The sequence below is a fragment of the Camelus dromedarius genome, chromosome 17, assembly GCF_036321535.1.
Source record: "Camelus dromedarius isolate mCamDro1 chromosome 17, mCamDro1.pat, whole genome shotgun sequence".
Taxonomy (NCBI): Eukaryota; Metazoa; Chordata; class Mammalia; order Artiodactyla; family Camelidae; genus Camelus; species Camelus dromedarius.
The window spans coordinates 41,109,832-41,130,269 of record NC_087452.1 but is presented as its reverse complement, the minus strand read 5'-3'; the positions used below and the strand labels follow the sequence as shown (position 1 = coordinate 41,130,269).

The 20,438-nt window shown below is 46.4% G+C and overlaps 1 protein-coding gene across 1 annotated transcript in view; it reads right to left on the bottom strand.

Annotated features, from left to right (window-relative positions):
• SCN10A (sodium voltage-gated channel alpha subunit 10) overlaps positions 1-20,438 on the bottom strand; it is a 76,354-nt gene that overhangs the window by 13,869 nt on the left and 42,047 nt on the right. Inside the window, exons 14-20 of the mRNA XM_031469976.2 lie at positions 19,769-19,942; positions 12,729-13,088; positions 10,952-11,398; positions 9,447-9,587; positions 7,704-7,827; positions 6,642-6,796; positions 3,409-3,582 (exon numbers count right to left, since the gene is read on the bottom strand). Of these exons, the coding sequence (XP_031325836.2) occupies positions 3,409-3,582; positions 6,642-6,796; positions 7,704-7,827; positions 9,447-9,587; positions 10,952-11,398; positions 12,729-13,088; positions 19,769-19,942 (1,575 nt within the window). The remainder of the gene's footprint in view (positions 1-3,408; positions 3,583-6,641; positions 6,797-7,703; positions 7,828-9,446; positions 9,588-10,951; positions 11,399-12,728; positions 13,089-19,768; positions 19,943-20,438) is intronic.

Genomic DNA, 20,438 nt, shown 5'->3' with positions numbered 1-20,438 from the left:
AGTGAGTCTCAATTGTTTTTGCTTAAAAAGTGGAGTGGAAAGAGTCCTGGGCTGGGTAGGGTCTAGTTCCCCCCAAACCCTGATTTCATTGTGATGCTGGATCAGTGCCTTGCTAGTCCAGGTTGCACTTTCACCCCCTATAAAATGAGGAGTCAGACTAAGAAAACTCCGAGGCCCTTATGGCTCTGCAGTTCTTCAGTAAGAATGACTGGCATGGGGCCATGAGATCCAGCTTTGACAGACAGCTGAAATATAATGACTGAGTCATGAGTCCCTGTTGGTTGGTCAATTCTGCATTCTTTTAAGTGTCGGACCAAGGACTGCAAAGGACACAAACTGACATCGAAAAATGGTCCACCTCCCAGAACTTTGAAGGTGCCAGGGGATACCATATGCATTGGCTTAAGCTTGCCAATGTGACACTGTGACCCAGTCCTGGGAGACCCCAACTGCACCATGACTGGTGGGCTGAATTCAGGCTCAGCTTAGCTTGACAGCTAGGTAGGGATGGACACCAGAACCTCCGAAAGGGAAGGGTTTACACTTGGGTGCTAGAGCCTCAAACAAGGTCTGTTCTCTGAATAGTGGCTTATTCCACCAAGACAGAAAAAAAAAAAAAAAAAGCAGAATAGAAAGGACCCCCTTCCTTCATTCAGGCAAGGCTCCAGACACCAGCAGATGGTACCCAGCTGCCTAGCTGACTGAGAATAGGAGGTTTGGGGCCAATTCCATGCTGGCCCCTGTTCAGTCCTTTGCTCAGCCCCTGGGAAGGCTGCCTCAAGTGCAGAATCTGCAGTTGGGGCGATCAGGAGCTGGGCCTCTCCACCAAAGCTCTCCCCTCAAAGCCCCATTCCTTTCCCATTGCTTAGGCCACTAGCCTCCCAATCGGTCTCTAGGTCCCAGTATTGCATCCATCCCATCCATTCCCCACTGCAGATTTGATTATGGTCATGTTTCCCTCTTTCTCCCAACCTTCACTCATGCTTTATCATCTTCAGGATAAGCTCCAGACTCCTGAGCCAGTATTATATGGCCACAGCCTGCTTTTCTAGTCATATTTCACCCATATCCTCCCTGCAAATCAAATTATTCCCTAAATGTACCTGTGTCTGTGCCTTTGCCCAGGGTCATTCTTTAATTAAAATTGGCCATCCCCAGTCCTTTTTGCACCTTGTGGCTCCTATTCATTTTAAGCCTTACACAACCCCTAGAGTGGAAGGAGGCTCATGTCTCTGTGTCTCATAGACACTAATTATTTCCAGCAGTGCTCACTACATCCCCCCTCATCATATGTTTATTTCTCTATGTGTGTCTTATCTGCTGGAAGATTAAAGTGTAAACCCCTGGGGGTAGGGAGTTTTAATTTCTTGGCTTCTATCTCTCCCGGAATAGTTCATAAAACAATCCTATATTCAGTAGTTATAAATAAACATTTGATAAATTGAAGAAAAGCTGGAATCATGTTGGGATGGATGGATGGAAGGAAGAAAAGAAGGAAATAAGAAATCTTGATAGAAAGTTGAAGGATGGTTGGATAGAAGAATGAATTAAATGATACAAAGATAGATACGATAGTTGAAAGGAAGTGTGGAAGAAAGAAAGCAAAGAAGAAAGGACAAAATACAGAAGCATGGATAGTGGATGGATGGGATGGATGGCTGGGTAATATGATTGATGGATGAGTGAAAAGATAGATGGATAGAATAGACAAATGGAAGGGACTGGAGAATGGGTGGAGGGTTGACTGGATGGATGGAGGGTTAACTGGATGGATGAATGGATGCGTGGATGGATGAATGGAAGAAAAAGCGATGAATGGACAGATGGGTGGAAAAAAGGAAGGATAGATGGATGAGTTAAAGGAAGAAGAGAAAGATGAAAAATGAATGAATAGAAGGATGCTTGGATGGAAGATGCTTGAATGAGTGAATAGAAGGTTAGATGAGAGGATAGTTAGAAACACAAATCAAAAAGTAGGAAGGAAAAAGGAAAGGTGAATGGTTGGACAGATGGAAGGAGGGGTGTATGGAAGGAAGGGTGGATGATCAGAAGGAAGAATTAGTAGGAGGACGGATGGATGGATGAGTGGGTGGCCATTTCAGGTGATCAGGAATGAAACTAGTGAGACTTACTTAGGTAGGAGTGACTGTGCCCTTAACAGGGGTGGGTAGCCAGAATAAAACATTTCCTTTTTTTATGAATATTTGATATACACAAAACTATCACCTGTGACTCAGACTTCAGGCCTCACAGCGAATCCCTGTGGTACAGTGGCCTGATGCTGCTAGTGCACTGGTATCAGGAGAGAAAAGAATTGGGTGCACAGACCTGCTGTGGAGGGCCTGCCAACACAGGAGGCTGGACAGAATGTTCTGAACTGGACCCAGTCCAGCTTCAGGAGGCAAGCACCAAATACAGACACATTTCCTAACACCTCTGATGTGCAGACCTTGGCACTGGTGACTGCGGGAGTGTGGGAGGCAGAGACAAACATAGCACGTGCCTCCTCCTGCCTGCAGGGACCCTCAGATGGGCAGCAGTGAACAAATAACTCAGACAGCCACCCTGCAAAGCCAAGACTGCAAGGGACTGGACGGATAGAGGGCTGTATGGCTAAGAGGAGGGAGAGACCACTCCTGGCTTTGGCGGCTAGGAAGGCTCCTAGAGACTTTACTGAGGATGGTCCCCTCACAGCTTTGAGGAAGCTCAAGTGTAACATGTGGGAGGCACCTGGTAAATCCCCTAATGCAGGGTTAGTGGACACATGTTAGTCTGGACACACGAGCTCCAGCTCATAACCTCTGCAAAGGGACCCTCTGCCCCTTTTAGTGCCACTGAGGAGATTCCAGTAGTGTAAACTCAGTGGTTCTCAATCCTATCTGCATATTAGACGTGCCCAGAAGCTTTTACAAAATCCTGATGCCTGGACTCCACCCAGGATCAGTAGTAAGACCCAAATCTCTGGGAAGAGTAGTGTTTGTTCACTGTGTTCTTAAGAGCTCCCCAGGTGATTCCAAAGCACAGCCAGGACCGGGGACCACTGAGTCAGTGGGAGGGCAGGTTCTCTGCGCTGGGCAGTCCTCAATATCCCTAGGTCCAGAAGCTCTGTCAATGGACACAAGGGCATGTGCCATCTTGCTCTGGATGTAAAATATAGAGGGCGGTAAGTGGGCTTTCTGGATGGAGACCTAGGAACTGAGGACTCATCTGAGGGTCACCACTGTGTTGGAATCATGTACTGCCTAGACCTTATCATTCACAGGTATGCAGGGCTACCCTCGGACCCCTTGCTAAGACTTCTCTTTGGAGTAGCCCTTGAAGGCCAGGCCTCTGAGCTTCCTTTGCACCAGCTGCAGCCATCAGCCAGAGAAGACCCCAAACCCCACAAGTGCCCACTGGGCCACTCACATTCACGATGAGGAAGTCCAGCCAGCACCAGGCATTGGTGAAGTAACTTTTAAAGCCATAGGCCACCCACTTGAGCAGCATCTCAAACACAAAGATAAAGGTGAACACCCTGTCGGTGTACTCCAGCAAGGCCTTCACCTTGGGCTTCTGGTCGAGGTAAAAATCTTCAAAGGCCTGGAAAGAAGGGAGCAAAATGGTAGGCGGCCTGAATCCACAGCACTAGGGTTTGGGGACAGGGAAGGACCAGCCAGCCCTGCCTGCAGCCCCGGGAGAGCTTTGGTAACCACCTTGCCTGCATCATTTTGTTTTCTCTGCTCTGGGGAGATAGTGGAGGAGGCACTGGGAGATACAAACCAGGACTTCCTCGGAGCGGACGGGGACACACAGCCCTGCTTATATTTTGCAGGGGAGCTGAACACAAGTGAGAAAGGAAACCTGCTCGAATTGGATTCTGGAAGTGAACCAAAGGGATCGCTAACAGTGACTGGGTTTAAAAATAAAAGCATCCAAGGATGTTCTTCACGAAAATGAAAGTAAGACTCGCCAATGAACTCTGAAAAAGAATGTTCCATCTCACTGGTAATCAAGGAAATTCAAATGAAAAGAAGCTGCCGTGTCTCTTTTGTCAGACTGATGAAGATGAGAAGGCATGGGTGAGGGAGACGAGGGAACCCTCGCATTGGGGTGGCTGAGGGGAAGCAGCTACTCCCCTACAGGGCTGAGGGGAGGGAAAACCAGTTCAGCCTTCTGGGAAGCCGATTTGGTAACATGACTCAAAGGCTTTAGAGACTCAGCAATTCTGCCTTCACACTGTAACTGCAAGTACTTAAAAAAAAAAAAAGCATGTATCCTAAGGACACTAGACATTGTGAGTGCCCCACCCACATCCTGTTTAAGGGGCCAGTGTGACCATACCCAGCTGCTGTGACCGTTGGCTGCCAGTAGCTGGTGAGTGCCTCCATTGCCCGAGCACACTTCCCTGGGCTGAGGGGATCTGCCCCCACCTTAGGAGGTTATGTCACTCCTCTGGGGGGCAACCACAGGCCCTCTGATGGTCCCCTTGCTTCAAAGTGGGACAGTCCCATGGGCCCTCTGGGCTTCAGAGCTTCCATGAGATCAGGCTGAGGCTGGACCTTTCCCTGCTCTGCCCTCCTTCCTTCACATGCTCCAGCTCAGAGCGCACCTTCCACATACTGCACCCGAATTTCTGTGTCCTAAGACTAGACCTATGTTGGGAAATAAGCCAACGTCTCCAAAGAGTATATATAAGGATGTTCAATCCTTTTTAGAAGAGAGCTTGGGATGGCAGTTAAATAAATGATGACACACTCCTGTCATGGAATACTCTGCAGCCATTTAATGAGGTAGGACTGGATTACTGAGAAAATTGACTGAGAAATTACAGAATGCACAAATGCGGCTTCCGTTTTGTAATATTTATGTATTACATGCCTGAGAAAGATGGGAAGGAAGTACACCAAAATGTTTTCAAAGTGAGATTCACTGAGTGATAGGGAAATGGGTGATACTTCTTTCTTTGCATTTTTCCATAATTTCCAAGTGGTTTTTTTTTTTTCGCACTTTGTCAGATAAAAACTCATGCTATTTATTTTTTTAAAACGTACTCAAAGTAAAAGCATAAGGAAGACTAAATTTGGTGCCAGCCTGTTCAGTCCCTGGGGGAAGGAGATGGGGAGGTGAGGGAGAGCAGCTGGGGGCGGGGCCGGCAGCTGGTGATGGGAGCTCCCTGTGGGGAGGGAGGGGGAGGGAAGGAGAGAGAAGGGAGGGAGTAAGGGACAGCGTAGAGGAGAAATGAGGAGAGAAGGCCCAGGGGAGCTAACGAGGTGATGAAGAAGGCACCTAGTCCCCAGCACACATGGTTATATTCCCATTAAATGATCAAGGTTGTTTTCAGGACAGAGGGAAGGGCAGGTGTGGCGAATGCTCTGCCCAGCCTCCTCTTGCTCTGCAAAGTGGCAGCTATTCTGGGTGGACAATGGGCACTGTCAGATGCCACCATCCCTTCTCCACTCAGCCAAGATGGCAGATCAACCTGCTCCGTGCAACTCTCTTCTCCCTTGGCTTCGTGCTATCGCTAGCCTAGTCCTCCTCCCACCTATTAGCTCTCCAACCTCTTCTCACCTGCCTTTGCTCCTCCCTCAGGCTGAGACAACACCCTGAGCAGTTCTGCTCCCTTCCTGGGAAACCTGGCATTAAAGGCGGTGCCCAGGTGGTCAGTAGATTGTTTTCAGGGAATAAATGACATGTAGGGAGCAAGGCAAGTGGAAACACTTGGAGCCGTGAATCAAGAGACGGCTCTAGTTCTCCCTTTAACTAATAGCTGGGACCCTGAGCAGCTCCCTCTGTGTCTTTGGACTTTGACTTCCTCATCTATGGAATGTGGACAACTGGGGATGAGGAGTCCCTTCCTGTGTCTACATCTATCTTGGTTCATTGGGAAGATTGTTGAGACTGGGTAGTGAGCCTAAGCCATGGTGCAGAGAGAAACATCCTTCCTTGTCCTACAAAGCTGGGTGTTCAGCAAGGGGCTTAGGAATTGTCTCTTAACTCTGAATCTCTTGGCTGGTAAGGCCTTGTTATTCAAAGTGCGGTCTGTGGACGGCAGCAGCATCCTCACCTAGGAGCTTGTTGGGAATGCAAATTCTCAGGCTCCAACCCAGCTCTACTGAATCAGAATCTGCATTTTAACGAGCTCCCCAGGTGATTAAATTTTAAGAAGTCCTGTTACAATGATTTGCTGTGAGCTATGAATGAGTAATAGCCATATTTGCAAGTGGCTTGCTAGGGCAGGGAGGGATGGTCGTCTTTGTACTGGGCCCTCAGGAAAGGTCTGTGAGTTTGAGAGGACAGAAGGTGGAAAGGTGGAAAGTCAGGAGCTTTGGGATCAAATGAGGGCAAAGTTAGGTTTTGGTACTGACAAGCTGGATAACCTTGCACAAGTCAAGTCCCCTAAGCCCTCTGAGTGTCAGTTTCCCCATCTATAAAGTGGGCTGAATACATGCATTGCTTGAAATCCTTGCAGCCAGTATATCAGGCACCTCAAACACCTGCTCAGAGGAGCTGGCAGGCTGGGCTGCAGCTCGACTTCCAGCCACACGTTGGGGACTTTCAGCCCAGGAAGCAGGGGAGCCCACTGCTGCAGCTCTGGGGCCTTTGGATTGTGGGGGAACCCGCCTGGAGGGCTCTGGGGCAGGGACCCCACCTCCCCTTACTAGAGATCCACTGCTGAGCAGGATCATGAAGACGATGAAGCTCTCGAACCAGCTGTGCTCCACGATGTGGTAGCAGGTCTTGCGCACCTGCCAGCCCACGGTCCAGGGAAACTTGGTGACGTTCACTTTGCAGCAGGGATAGTAGCGAACGCAGCCTGTGGGGAGAGGAGACTGAGAGTGAGTGATGTCCCACTGGTAAAGGAGGAGTGTTCTTGCTTCAGCCTGGTGGGGAAACCCCTCTGCTGGGAAATCCACTGGCCACTCCTTTGGAAAAGAATTCTTTCCTGGAATAGGAGAGAAGTGGGGTCTCTTTCAGGCAGCCTCTCCATCCTGCCCTTCAGGTGTCCCTTTCCCCCCCTGGTCTTGCCCAGTCTCACCTCCTCCCAACCATCTTCCTCCCTACAGATGATACCAGTGGTCCCTGTCCTGGTGCCCGTCCTCTCTGGAGGCTTGAGAAGCCACAGGGCCTGGGCCTGGGGTTGTATGAGGGGCTATGTTCTGAGCCAGTGCTGAACTGAGAGGTCAACAACGTGGCTGGGATGGGGTCTGGGTGCAGCCCAGCCCAGGGTCATGTGAAACTGGAAACTCATTGAAGTGTGTGTTTTTTTTTAAATTACTTTTATGGTATGAACTATATGATTATTCATTTATTGCACAAATATCTATGGACAATACAATGGGCCCCGCTGTTCTAAATATCCAGGAAAAAGAAGAGTAAGAGGCAGGTTTGCCTTTCAGAGTCACACAAAAGATGGAGGGACACAGACGCATCATGGCCTGCCTTTGAGTCCTTTATGTCCCAGATCAAGAGTTTATGGCAGTGGCTGTTTTTCCCTTTAAACCTCAAGAGGGCCAGTTTATAACTCAGGTGTTTTCGAGGGTGATGAGGAAAGCACAGCCTTTGTTTGCCTCTGTGTCTGAATGAGGCAGCCAGAGGCCCAAGTTGTCTGTCTCCTGTGGACCCCAGGCCACGGCCCTGGACAGTGGTGGTGGGATGTTTGTGGAGCTGGATTCTGGCCCTCAGGAATGTCAAGGGGAGGAGGCCTGTGGCTACCACTCTACCTTCTGTGAAGCAGTCATCTGGTTCATCGAGGTCATCTGCCAGCTCGGGGATCTTCCTCAGGATCTCCTGGGGATCTGGGCAGTCCACGGTGCTGCATTCCGAGGAGCTCATGTCGTCCACTCCCTGCAGGGCAGAAGCCCCAGCAGTGAACCCAGCTCTCTGCAGGGCCCAGGAATCTGCACATGGTCACTGCAGGTCTGACCAGCCCAGAGCTCCAAGACACAGCGAGAGGCCCTCAGGGCTGGACCACCACGGCGTCCCTTATGTTTTGGTGCCTCGCCAGCTGAGCCCCAGAATAGCACTGCTCTCTGCAGAGCCCCAGAGGTTCAGCTGTGAGAGGCTTTAAACCTCCAGGCCCCTGATGGAGTGCTGGCGATGGCCCCGAGACACCGTAATTACACCCATAAAGACTCTCAGCCTTCACTGGGTTTGAATATTTAATCACGGAGCTATGCTGCAGGGGCCCTGCTGCCCTCCTGGCAGCTTCAGCCCTATCGTGTCTCCAGATGAATTCAATTAGGAGCTGAAGCTGCTCTCATATTAGTAAACCTGATCGCTTGGCTAATGGACCCAAGTGGAGGGGTGGGTCTCCATCTGTCACTGTCAGGCCCCTCCCTGCCTGGCCAGGGTCATGGACAAAAACAAAAACAAAAACAAAAACAATCCCCAGCAGCTGTGTACTGAAAACACCCAGTAGAGAAAACTAGCCAGGGGAGTCCTTAGAATGCCCAGGAGAAACACGCTGTCCATGTGTAGAAGGTGGTAGCCCTCATCCTGCTGGACCCAAGTGGCTGGTGTTCACCCAGGACCCTCAGATCCCATCTCAGACCCCTTATCTCACCCCGCTGGGTAAGCCTTGCCCAGCGGCACACAGCCAGTGGCTGGCACTCCTCAAGCTGATGGGCTTGATAACTTTGGGATGAATTATGTCTTTCTTATCTTTGCTTTCCCAGTGCCTGTCACCGCCAGCACTCAGTGGCTAGGTGTCAAGTTAAATTCTTGAATTTAATACAGTGCTATTACAGATGCTAAATCTTTATGGATACCTCTTTCAATGTAGCTTTTTTTTTTTTTTTAAGATTTGTAATGAGACTACCAAGTTTATTTTTACCTTTTATATGATGTTCCTAAACCCCGAATCTTCTTCCTGCTCAGTCTCTGTAAGGCTGTCAGCACACCGTTCAGTACAGACAGCCTCTGCCCAGTACCAGTCTGGTTTTGACCAGAGAAGACAGTGTGGACAAAAGAAAGCGGGGGTTGGGGGTGGCTACAGGGAAGACTTCCTCACAGCAACTCTGACTTTCATCTGTTGGCTCTTGAAAGATACTTAACTTTTCTCTGTGCATTGTCTTTTGTTTCCTTTTTTTCTTGGTTGTCATTTTCTGGGCATTTATTCCATTTCTGGCAGGAGCTAAACACTTGACAAGCAGCATCTCATTTAAGCTTCAAAAGAATCCTACCAAGAGGCATTACTGCTCATTTTTACAGATGGAGACATGGAGGCTCAGAGAGGTTGAGGAACTGGTCTTCCATCCCCAGTTCATAGAACCTCACTCTTCCTGCTGAAATCATGCTGATTAGCCCAGAGGTTAAGGAGGACTTTAAAAATTTCCAGGAAGAGACATGAGGTTATGTGGTTGAGTGCAGTTTGGAATACTCCACCCCCATCCTCCAGCCGCCACCATCCCACTGGTCAGTGTCCAGCAGACTGTTCAACCTCTCCAGGAAGCTCACACACCTACCTCTGCAGGGCCCTGCGCAGCAGCCTCGTCTTCCCGCTTCTCACCTAGGTTCGGAGCTAGGTCCTCAGAGGACATCCCAGAATCTGGGCTCCTGGGCGTCAGGTGATCCTCGTGTCTCCCAACTTGCAGCAGCTGCTCCTGCTAGTGAGAGAGGGTCCCAGCTTGGGTGCCTGGGCCCATCCTCAGCTGACTACTAAAGTTGAAGAGATCTTGCCCATACAATCTGCCAGAACCAAGGACCTAATATATGCAACTAACGTACAGACATACATACACTTGGGTAGAGTGAGCATGGAGAACTCTATAGCCAGACAGATCTGTGTGTAACTCTTGGTGTGTCATTACTTACAAGCTGTGTGACCTTAGGCAAGTTATTTAACCTCTCTTATCTTCATTTTTTTTTTCCCATTTGCAAACTTGAGAAGGCCAGTTCTACTTCATTTGGTTATTTTGATGACTTAATATGTTAATACTTGCAAAACACTTCCCATGCAGTGCTTGGTTTCACAGATGTTAGCTGTGACCATTATTACTTGTCCAGAGGTCAGAATTAGGCCCTCTGGAGACCCCAAGAACCCCTAAAGTTACTAAAAATGACTCTGAGTGGAGACAGCCATCACAGAGTTCATGTCCTTTATTCTGGGGATGGTGACGCCCTGCCCTCGGCTGTCACCCAGACAAAGGCATGTAAAATATGGCAGCTGATAACAGCAGCTGCTGGAATGCAAGAGAACTGACAGCTGCAGGGGAAGGAGGCTATGGAAGAGCTCCAGACTCAAGGCACAGCTGTCTGAGGCCACTTAGTGGCCTGGCCAGCAGCACTCTGTGTCCCTGGGCCCTACAGGGATCCCCGTCTCCCTACCTTGTGCAGATGTGCGTGCCCCGAGTTGTTGAGATGAGGTTAACTAGGGTTGACTTATCAGCTTAAGGTGGTAAGGAACTGTGCAAAGCATTTAAAAATATATATTACCAAAAAATGTGTTTTACATTCTTTGGTGTCAAAGGAACAAGTGTCATTTCCCTGTGACATCCCTTGTTGCAAAAAGCTGGATGAATGAGTCACATAATGATCGGGACTCTTTCGTCTGCTGGTGAAGATTAGACGAGCCTTGCTCTTGGACAACATCCCGTTCTCAGAGGAATCTTATTAGCATCTCCTGCACAGAGCCTGGCTTGGGCAGAGTGAATGGGGCAGCTGTGTGAAAGACAATTCCAAGCACCTCGAAGTGGCCAGGGCCTCAGGCGCTACCCCTCCTCCCTGCTTGCCTGGGGAATTCTGACCCTTTCTTCCAGGCCCTGTTTAAATGCCACCTCCTCCAGAGAGCTTGGCACAGTTTGTGCTTCCTTACGTCAAGGGCTCTTCTGCCTTGCTGGCCTGGGGCTCTTCAAGGCTGTGCCAGCCCTGAGGTTGGAAAACCTCTTTATCACAATCTCCCTACTGCCCCTGGTCACTCCAGCCCCGAGGCCCCTCCCTGCTTCCTGTGGCGGTGCCGTAGAACTCTCACCTGCCCTTGGGGGATCACTTGCTGCTGGGTGCTCCAAGCATCCTCCTCACCATCATCTTCCAGTTCATCAAGATCAGATTCACCCTCGGCAATGGGCACAGAGACCCATATGTTAGGATTGGTGATGAAATCACTGTGGTCATCCCTGGGGCCTTGGGGAGCCAGGAGTCCTCCAGGACTCCCCACGGCCATGTCTGCTGCAATGTGGTTCTTGGCTTTGGTGGTGGACAGTGGAAGTTTCACCACCAGCTGGGGCTCTGATTTGGGCCGGGGGAGCAAGCAGGGTCGGCTGAGGAAGCTGCGAAGGGCCTTCTTGGTGCGACGGCTAAACACCTGGATCCGTGCAAGGGCCACCTGCAGCTTGTTCACCTCCCCGTCCTCCTCTGGGGCTGTGAGGTTGTCGGCGCTAAAAGAATTCAGGAGCAGGGCGATGAAGAGGTTAAGTACCTGAAGAGAAAGAGTGGAAGGGAACATCACTCAGTCAATGAGCTGAGCCCCGCCACGGCCCACCAGGTCGGCAGCTGGGTGGCAGGACAGCCGCACCTAGGCTTCTCCCTGCCCACCCAGGATGCTTTCCCTCTTGGGGGAGTGGACACTCTGACAGCAATTGAGGGGGTCCTTGGGGATGCCCCAAGTGACCTGCCTCATGTGGACAAGGCTTGGAAACACATTCTCCACCACAGAGGAGGATCACCTCTGCTGAGCAAAGGGACATTCAGGGATGACAAAGAGGAGCAGGCGTGGGTTTGCCCCAGGACTACCCTCATCATCCACACCCTGGGTTCTGTTGCTTATTCTGGAATCCTGGGCACATCTCCTGTCACCCATAAGCAGAGAGGGCATTATACCCAATATCTTTTAATAACCTATAATGGAATATAATCTGCAAAAAAAAAACCCCAGTTGCTATGCTATACATCTGAAACTAACACAATATTATAAATCAACTACATTTCAATAAAAAAAAAAAAGAAAGGGGCTCCTGGAAATCACATCTCCCACCTGAACCCTGGCCAGAGCTGGGAGAGCAAGGGTGCCAAGAATTTGAGTGAGTTAGAGACAAGCTGAGGATGTGGAGCCAGGCTTGGCCAGAGGAGGGGTGCTGGGACCAGTTGGAAGAAAGGTCACCAAAGGGGCTCCCCCCAGCCTAGTTTTGGTATTATCATCGCGTTGGCTGTTGTCCATGATCCAGCTCCTCTCCTTCCTCTTGTCTCATTGTGTTTGCCCACCTACTCCTACCGAGACCCCGTGTAGCTTGGAGACGTCAGCTAGTTCCTACTCCCCTGGAAAAAGATGTCTTCTGAGACCCCCTAGAGTGGGCACAGGAAATCTCCCTTCAATAACTAACAGCTACTGTTAATTGAGTGCCTGTTGTGGCCCAGACACTGCACTAGGCAATTTGCATATATCATTCCTGTAATTTAATTCTCCCAATAAGCCCATGAGTAAGCACTGTTTTCTTGATTTTAAGGAAATTAAAGCTCGGGAGATTGTCTCTTGTGCTGGGTCACCCAGCTTTATTAGCAGTGGAGCTGGGATTCTAAACCAGGTCTTTTCTTCTCTGTCGTATCTGCTATTTCCAGCTGCGTCCCAACCAAGAGTTCTTATGATGCGTCATCCCTGGGGCCTCGGGGAGCCGGGAGTCCTTCAGCCGGGGTGGGGGGCCGATGTGGGCAGAACATGTGCAAAACTTCCTAGGGTCCCTGGGATGTCTCCTGCACGGCCCACAAGACAGTGGGGGGCTCAGCACTCACCACCCAGGGGGCTCAGCACTCACCACCAGGTTCCCCAGAACCATCACGGTCAAGAAGAGGATGAGGCAGATGGATTTATCACCGACTTCCATGCAGGCCCACATGTTCTCGATCCACTCTCCGCAGAGGATCCGGAAGACGATGAGGAAGGAGTGGAAGAAGTCATGCATGTGCCAGCGCGGCCAGTCTTCGTTGGGCGCAGAGATTTTGTGCCGGTTTTTCTTGTAGTTGTCCCCAAGGAGCTGTTTGCCAACCAGGGCGAAGACAAAGACGATGATGGCCAGGATGATGGTGAGGTTTCCCAGAGCACCCACCGAGTTTCCGATGATCTTGATGAGCGTGTTTAAGGTTGGCCAGGACTTGGCCAGCTTGAAGACCCGCAGCTGCAGAGAAATGGAGACTGTGTCAGGTCCTGGAGGCTGCTTTCATCACCTTTCATCTCAAGTCTTGGCCAGAAACCAAAGGTGTGGGAAAAGCAGGTGGCAGCTCATTCCATTAACATGGGTTGATCCCGGGAAGCTGCTTTCAGAGAACTTTCTTCCTATGTCACCAGTTACTCAAAAATATGACCAGCCCTCTATGGTCCCTATGTGCTCCACTGTCTGTAGCAAAGTCAGGAGTCTCATACTGGCATGGGGGTCTTGTGACATGTACTCTGTTCTGTAGCCACAAGCCTCCTGAATGTGGATCTATTCTGTGGAGTGGAGTAGGGTATGATGGAGCTCACAAATGTGTGAAAACAGCCCTCTTTTGACCTGCAGAGAGGCTAGCCTCCTGCATGTGGGGCATGACCCACTGCATTTGAGAGATATTGGCTAACCATCATCTTAGGGCATTTTTCATCTGGAGGGCGGACAACATCCATTGTCCTAATCAGCTCTGAAATGGCAAGTATGCGTGATTTCATGGAACTGGGATTCGTAAGTTTGTTTAATTGACCAATCTACCTATTTTGTTGAATGCCAGCCAGGCATGTGCATGGCACTGTACTAACCTGTGAGGTATATGGGGAGAGGTACATGGGCTTCTACCCTCATGGAACTAATGGTTAGTTACAGAGACAAGGCAAAGACTCAAAGTCTTCATTGTCAACCCAAATGTGCTAAGTCCCACAAGAGAGCAAAAGCACCATGCATGAGATGTCTAAATATTAAAAAAAAATACATTTGTGTAGTTCTCTAATTTGTTAGAAAGAAATATGTGAGCTTAGCGATCATGGATGGGCTATTTACAGAGTACTTATAAGAGCCAGGCTCTGGCCAAGGTGCTAGGATGCCATGCTGGACAGAAGAGCAGTTTTATCTTCCAACACAGCAATGAGTAAGTCCCAAGGGAGGAGATTTAATCCTCTTATACGGAAAGTTCCATATCCATTTTTTGATGTGATTGGGGAGGCGGTCTATGTTCCCTTTAGATCTAACCTGGAACTTACTTTAATGAGGATGCTTTACTTTTAGAATAGAATGCAAGGTAAGTCTAATAGCTGTCCTCTATTGGGGAGGTCACCACTTGATGGTGAAATGAGTCTTACACTTGTGAAGAGTATCAGAAGACAGAGTAATACGGTAGACTACACTGGGTCCCCCGTGGGTTCCACTTTCCATCAGAAAGTTACTAAAAATGCTAGGTAATAAAATCTTAAGCACATTGATGATATGTCAATAAAGTAAGTAATTCTTTAGCCAAAAATTAAGTGACTATGGGAATTTAGAAATATAAACAGATTGCTGAGGCCAGCTTTTTCTCTGAAGACATTTGCAAAACTGAGTGAATCTGAGCATACGTTTTAATGGCCTCATGAGGCATAGCAAGCAGGAAACACATCCTAGGGCCTGCCTAAGGTAGAGAGTAAACAGGAATTTCTACCCCTGCCCCATTAAGGCTAGATTCCATAAGAAGTATCTCTCAAGACAAGGGCAAACTGAGTGGCAAATTTTAGATAAAACTGAGAGAGGTTACTGCCAGAAGGCATTCACTAAAAGAAATTCTAAATGATGTCCTTCAGGCAGAAAGAAAGTGATCCCAGAAGGATGGTATTCTATGCAAGAAGTATAAAGAGCAAGGAAGGGCCAAGTATGAGACTGAATCTAAACAAACCCTGAATGGACACAACAATAAAATCTCATGGGGCAGGGCAGAGCCTGCCTATATGGTCCCCATGCACATTTACTCATCTCAGACACAAAAGAAGACTTTTCCAGCTTTACTTGCAAATAGTTGTGGTCATATTATTGGATTCCGGCTGATGGAATAGAGATGGGGATGGAAGTAACATACACTACTTTCAGGCAGAGCCATAAAACGCCATGCACTTTCTCCTCCCCTCCCATGGCCGCCATAGAGGCCACCCAGTGAAGATGGTGACATCACATCATCCTGGATCCCTGAGTCACTACTTGGAGTGGACACATCAGGAAAGCTTCCCAACCAGCACTGAGTATGTTGCAAAACATAAACCTTTATTACATTAACTCACAGATTTAGAGATTGTCACTGCAACTACTTGTACTTATCTTGAGTAATGTAGCAATTGGTACACTGAAGAGAGCCATTGCCATATCAACATCATCAAATGCATGACACTGGCTTTGTGATTACATGGTGGACAACAGGGAAACTGACATGAGGCTTGGAAAGTGGTGATCTGTGTTGTGGTGGCAAAATGATTGCCTGCAATAATTCTGGGGCAGATCGTGAGCCAGCAGCCCTAGGGAAAGGGTCTATAAAACAGAACCTTAGCATTGTGTGTCAGTTGTAATTGGTTATGTTTGTCGAGATTGCTACAAGAACGAGATGAGCTCAGGGACTATTTGGCTGATTGATAAGAAATAAGAGGAAATAGAATCCAGGAGTTTAGAGTCTTGAAGGTTTAGGGAAGTACACTGCTTTAGATCTCCAAGAGCAACCAAAGGGATGAAATCTTTATGTGTTGAAGACCAGTTAAACTTGTCAATGAAATGAAGCAAATCTTAGCGAAGATCATATTAATGGTATAGCTGCCATTTGAGAGAAAAAGGCATGGAGACAAGGGGGAAATAAAGGCAGAATTGAGAACCTTGTTAAAGAAAGCACACAGAGAGGTCTGAAGACATCTCAGTTTTGGAGGACTTGTACTGCAAAAGAAACGATGGCCCCTGACTGAAAAAGCCTTTGACTGTGTAAACTTGGCCATCTTTCTACAAGCAGAAGGCAAACTTTGAAGGTCATACAGGTCTTCTTCATACATGGCACAGTCCCTTCTAAAAGGAGTCCCACCTAGAGCTGACTGGCTTGCATCAGACTATGATGTGAGTACGGAATAAACCTTTACTGGGTTAAGCTGCTGAATTTTGGGTATAGTTTGTACAAATCGGGGATTATTTATCATTGATTAAGTCACATAGCTTTTTAAAAACAAGATAAAATGAAAGTACTTAAGACAACAGTTGGAAAAGGGTAACTGGAATAAAAAGTCATCCTGGGAAATAACAATATTACCTAGATTTTAAGTTAACTATACATGTTGTCATTTCTAAGGTAACCTCTCAAAGAATAAAAACAGAGTATTTAGTTTCAAATCAATAAAAGAGGAAAATGGAACAGGGGAAAACAAATAGTCCAAAATAAGTCTATAAGATAGAGAGAACAAAAATACTAGAACAGAGGAAGGAAATAGAGAACCCAGAATACAATGATAGAACACATACCCAAATATATCAGTATTCGCAATAAAATAAGTGGATGAAATGCTTTGGTTAGAAGACAAAGAGCAGATTGTCAGAACTGAATAAGAATCTAAAATCCGACCGTATACTATTTATAACAGACATATAAAAACTCTAATGATACACAAAGGCTGGAAGTAAAAGGATGGATAAAGATATATCAGGCAAATTCAAAACTAAAAGAAAACAGAGTTGTTTAATTAATATTAGGCAAAAGAAATTTTTTAGAGCAAAAAAACTTCTCTAGTGATAAAGACGCTCAATTCTTACTGATAAAAGTTTCACTTTACTTACCGGGAAGATGTAATAACTTAAAATATGTATGCATTTAATAACACAGCCTCAAGATAGAACCACAAGGAAAAACAGACCATGCCGTAAACAGAGTGGGAGATATTTTTGTACACTACCATCTCAGTAATTGCTAAAACAAGTAGACAAAAATAAGCAGGGTTGTAGAATATTTGGACCACACACTGAACTTTCTCTATCCAATGGATATACATGCAGGGTGCTACATCCAACAGCTGCAGAAGACACATTCTTTTCAAGTGCATAGGAACATTTTCACTATACTGAGCCAAAAGAAAATTATCAATAAATTTCAAAGCTTTAAAATCATACAGTGCATGTTCTCTGAGTATAATACAATTAAGCTAGGCCTTGGTGGCATAAAGATAACTGGACATACCACGTAACGTTTCAAAATTAAGAACCAGGCTTCTAATTAACCTTTGAGTCAAAGAATAAGTCAAATTTGAAATTAGGAAAAATTTAGAACCAAACAATAAGGAAAATTCTACATATTACAGCAGTTCTTAGAAGGCAATTGAAGTCTTAAATGAAAATACTGGAAAAGAAAATAGGTTGAAAATTCCATCTAAGAAGTTAGAAAAGAATAAAATATGTTGAACGGAGGATGTAATTAAGATAAGATGCAGGATTAATTGAAGTAGAAAACATCAATGAAGTAGAGAGGATCAACAAACTGAAAGTTGGTTCTTTGAAGAGACTAATTAAATTGACGATCTTTGGCAAGACTAATAAAAAGAGACAGGAGAAAGCAAAAATCACTATTTTTAAAGAAAGAAAAAATACCGTAAGTATAGGTGATAGAGAGCATTAAAAGATAACGGCACAGCATACACAACTTTATGCCAATCAACTCGAAAATTTAGATAAGAAGGAAAAATTTTTAGAAAAATATAATTTACCAAAACCAATCTGAGAAATAGAAAATCTGACTAGTTTCACAACCATCAGGAAAATTAAATCAGTAATGAAAAATCTTGACCTCCAGATGGCTTAATTAGTGAATTCTACCAAACTTACAACGAACAAATCAGTCCAATCTTACCCAAAGATTGGGTGGAGAAGAAGAGGAACACTCCTCACCTCTTTTTATGGAGATTAGCATAACTTTGATAACTAAATACCAAAACCTAGCAAGGACAATGCAAATAAGGAAAACCACAGGCCAAATATTACTCATCAATATGGATGCAAACATTAAAAAAACTATTAGCAAACTTAATCTTACAATGTATTAAAAGTGTATCATGATCAACTTGGGCTTATCCCAGGAATGCAAAGTTGATTTAACATTAGGAAATCAATTAGTAAAATTCACTACTTTAACAGATTAGAGAAAACCATGTGATTATCTTAATCATGCAGAACAATTATCTGATAAAATTAAACATCCATCCATGATTAATATTCTTAACAAAAGAGAATTTCCCTAAAGTGATAGAGGCTTTTTTTTAAATCTTGAAAAAAAAAAAAAAACCTGCCACAAATATCAGACTTGCTGAAATGCTGAAAGCATTTTCTTTGAGATCAGGAAAACAGCAAGGATGTCTGCTATTAACACTTCTTTTCAACAGTGTACTGAATGTCCTAACTAGCACAGTAAAGTAATAAAAAAACCAAATGGTATACGGATTAGAAAGGAAAAAACAAAACACATCATTTGCATATGATGCAATTGTGTTAACGAATGTAAAAGATTAAATAGATAAATCATGAGAATTAATAACAGAGGTATCTGGATAGAAAAACATTAAATGACAAAATCTAGCAAAAAAAAAAAAACAACACTCAGAAAAGGCCATTGAAAAAGAGATTTCATTTAAAATAGCATAATGAACTATGGAATATCTAGGAATAAACTTAACAAAATATGGAGAAAGCCCCGTATGGAGAAATTATGAAATGACTGAAAGAGTGAAGTAAGTGGAGGGTAAACCGTGTTCAGGGATCCGAAGACTGCGTAACATAGCGGGTACATTTCTTCCCAAACCGATCTATAGATTAGTGCAGTCCCAATAGGAAAACAAAACAACAACAATTCTGTGTGTATGTCGGTGTGCGACTTGGCAAGTTGATTCTGAAACGAATACAAAGTGCAGGGGCCACGATATTCCTGAAAAAATACAGCAAGGTGGGTGACTTGACTTACAGACACTGGACGTATTCAAGGCAATTGCAGTCATGGAGACAGTGCAGTACTGGTACCAGGGCAGATCAATGGGATTAACGGAGCCAGGCTTTAAATGATGGGGAGGGAAGCGATGCTACTTTGAGAGGAAGGAAAAAGTAAGAATGAAGACAGAATTTTCATTCCTTCCTTCTTTCCTTTTTTCTTCCTTTTTCCTTTCCTTCCTTTCTTCAATCAACAGGTGTTGATTGAGTTCCTAGGATGTGCTAGGCTTTGTGCTAGGCCCTTGGGATAGAATGGTAAACCATCCTGAAACATGAGGCTAGTAGGAGGCAGTTTTTGAGGTGCGTGAGACATCGGGGCTGTGATCTGGGGATCTGGGGAATGACCTCCTTGGGACAGGAGCTGGGACTCTGGAGTCAGGCAGCCTGGCTTAGAGATGCAGGTCTGAGGCTCACTCAGCAGCGGGGAGACTTTGAGCCATCGTTTAGCCACCATGTCTCAGTTTTCCTCGTCTATCTGTGGGGACAGTAAAAGCAATACTGTCAAGGGTGATGGAAGCATATAGTAAGGTATGTTGTGTCGAGGGGTTAACTCTGTGTCTGACGCATTGTCAGAGCTCAAGAAACCGTAGCTGCTATGACGGTTGGTCGTTGTTACTGATAAGAGAACAAGAGGGTGCTGGGAAGTCCCCTCTTGGTGCAGATGAGGGGCCCCAGGTCTGGAGAGGAGAAGGCCGACCCTCACTTTGAGTAAGTGGAAAAGCACCAGTTTCCAGGTCCCAGGAGCCATGCCCTGCCTCCTCCTACAGGGACTGGAGAGGAAGAGAGAGCTGGCTGGTAGGGTCCCCAAAGGACAGTCTGTTCCGGGGGAGCCTGCCTAGATGTGGTTTCCCCAACTCGCCAAGAGAGCGCATTACCAGGCGGAAGGTCCGCAGCACCGTCAGGCTCCCCTTCCTAGCTGTACCCAGTTCTATCAGGCTCACGGTGACGATGATGCAGTCGAAGATGTTCCACCTCTTCTGGAAGTAATAGTAAGGGTCGAAGGCTATGATTTTGAAGACCATTTCAGCAGTAAATATCACGGTAAAGACCTATGGACAGAAACAGGGATCCGTCTCAGCTTGGTCTGTGGAGTCAGGGGACAATGACAAATAGGGTGGGGGTGGGAGAAATGTCCTGTTTATAAAACAGCAACTCCTTTTACTTTGTTTTTATTCGGTTTCCATGGTATCTGCGGGCTCCTGAAGGACCAGAGATGGGAACGCTCAATGTGGCAGCATAGGGAAATCTCTGGACCAGGGCACAGGGAATACACATTACTGTTTCCGTGCCTCAGTGTTTCCCTATGAATGGTGTTAGACACGGAGTAAGCGGATAACCATTAGGATAATAATTATATAATTTTGTGAATGAGAAGTCAGTCTGGTTCAGTAGTTTAAAAGCAGAGATTGTGGGGCAATACAGACCCAGATAAAAATCCCAACTCAGCCATTTCCTAGCTTGTATAAGCTTGGACAAAGAGTGCATCCTCTCTACCTCAATTTCTTCATCTGTATAATGGGCTTAACATGAGATAATGCATATGCA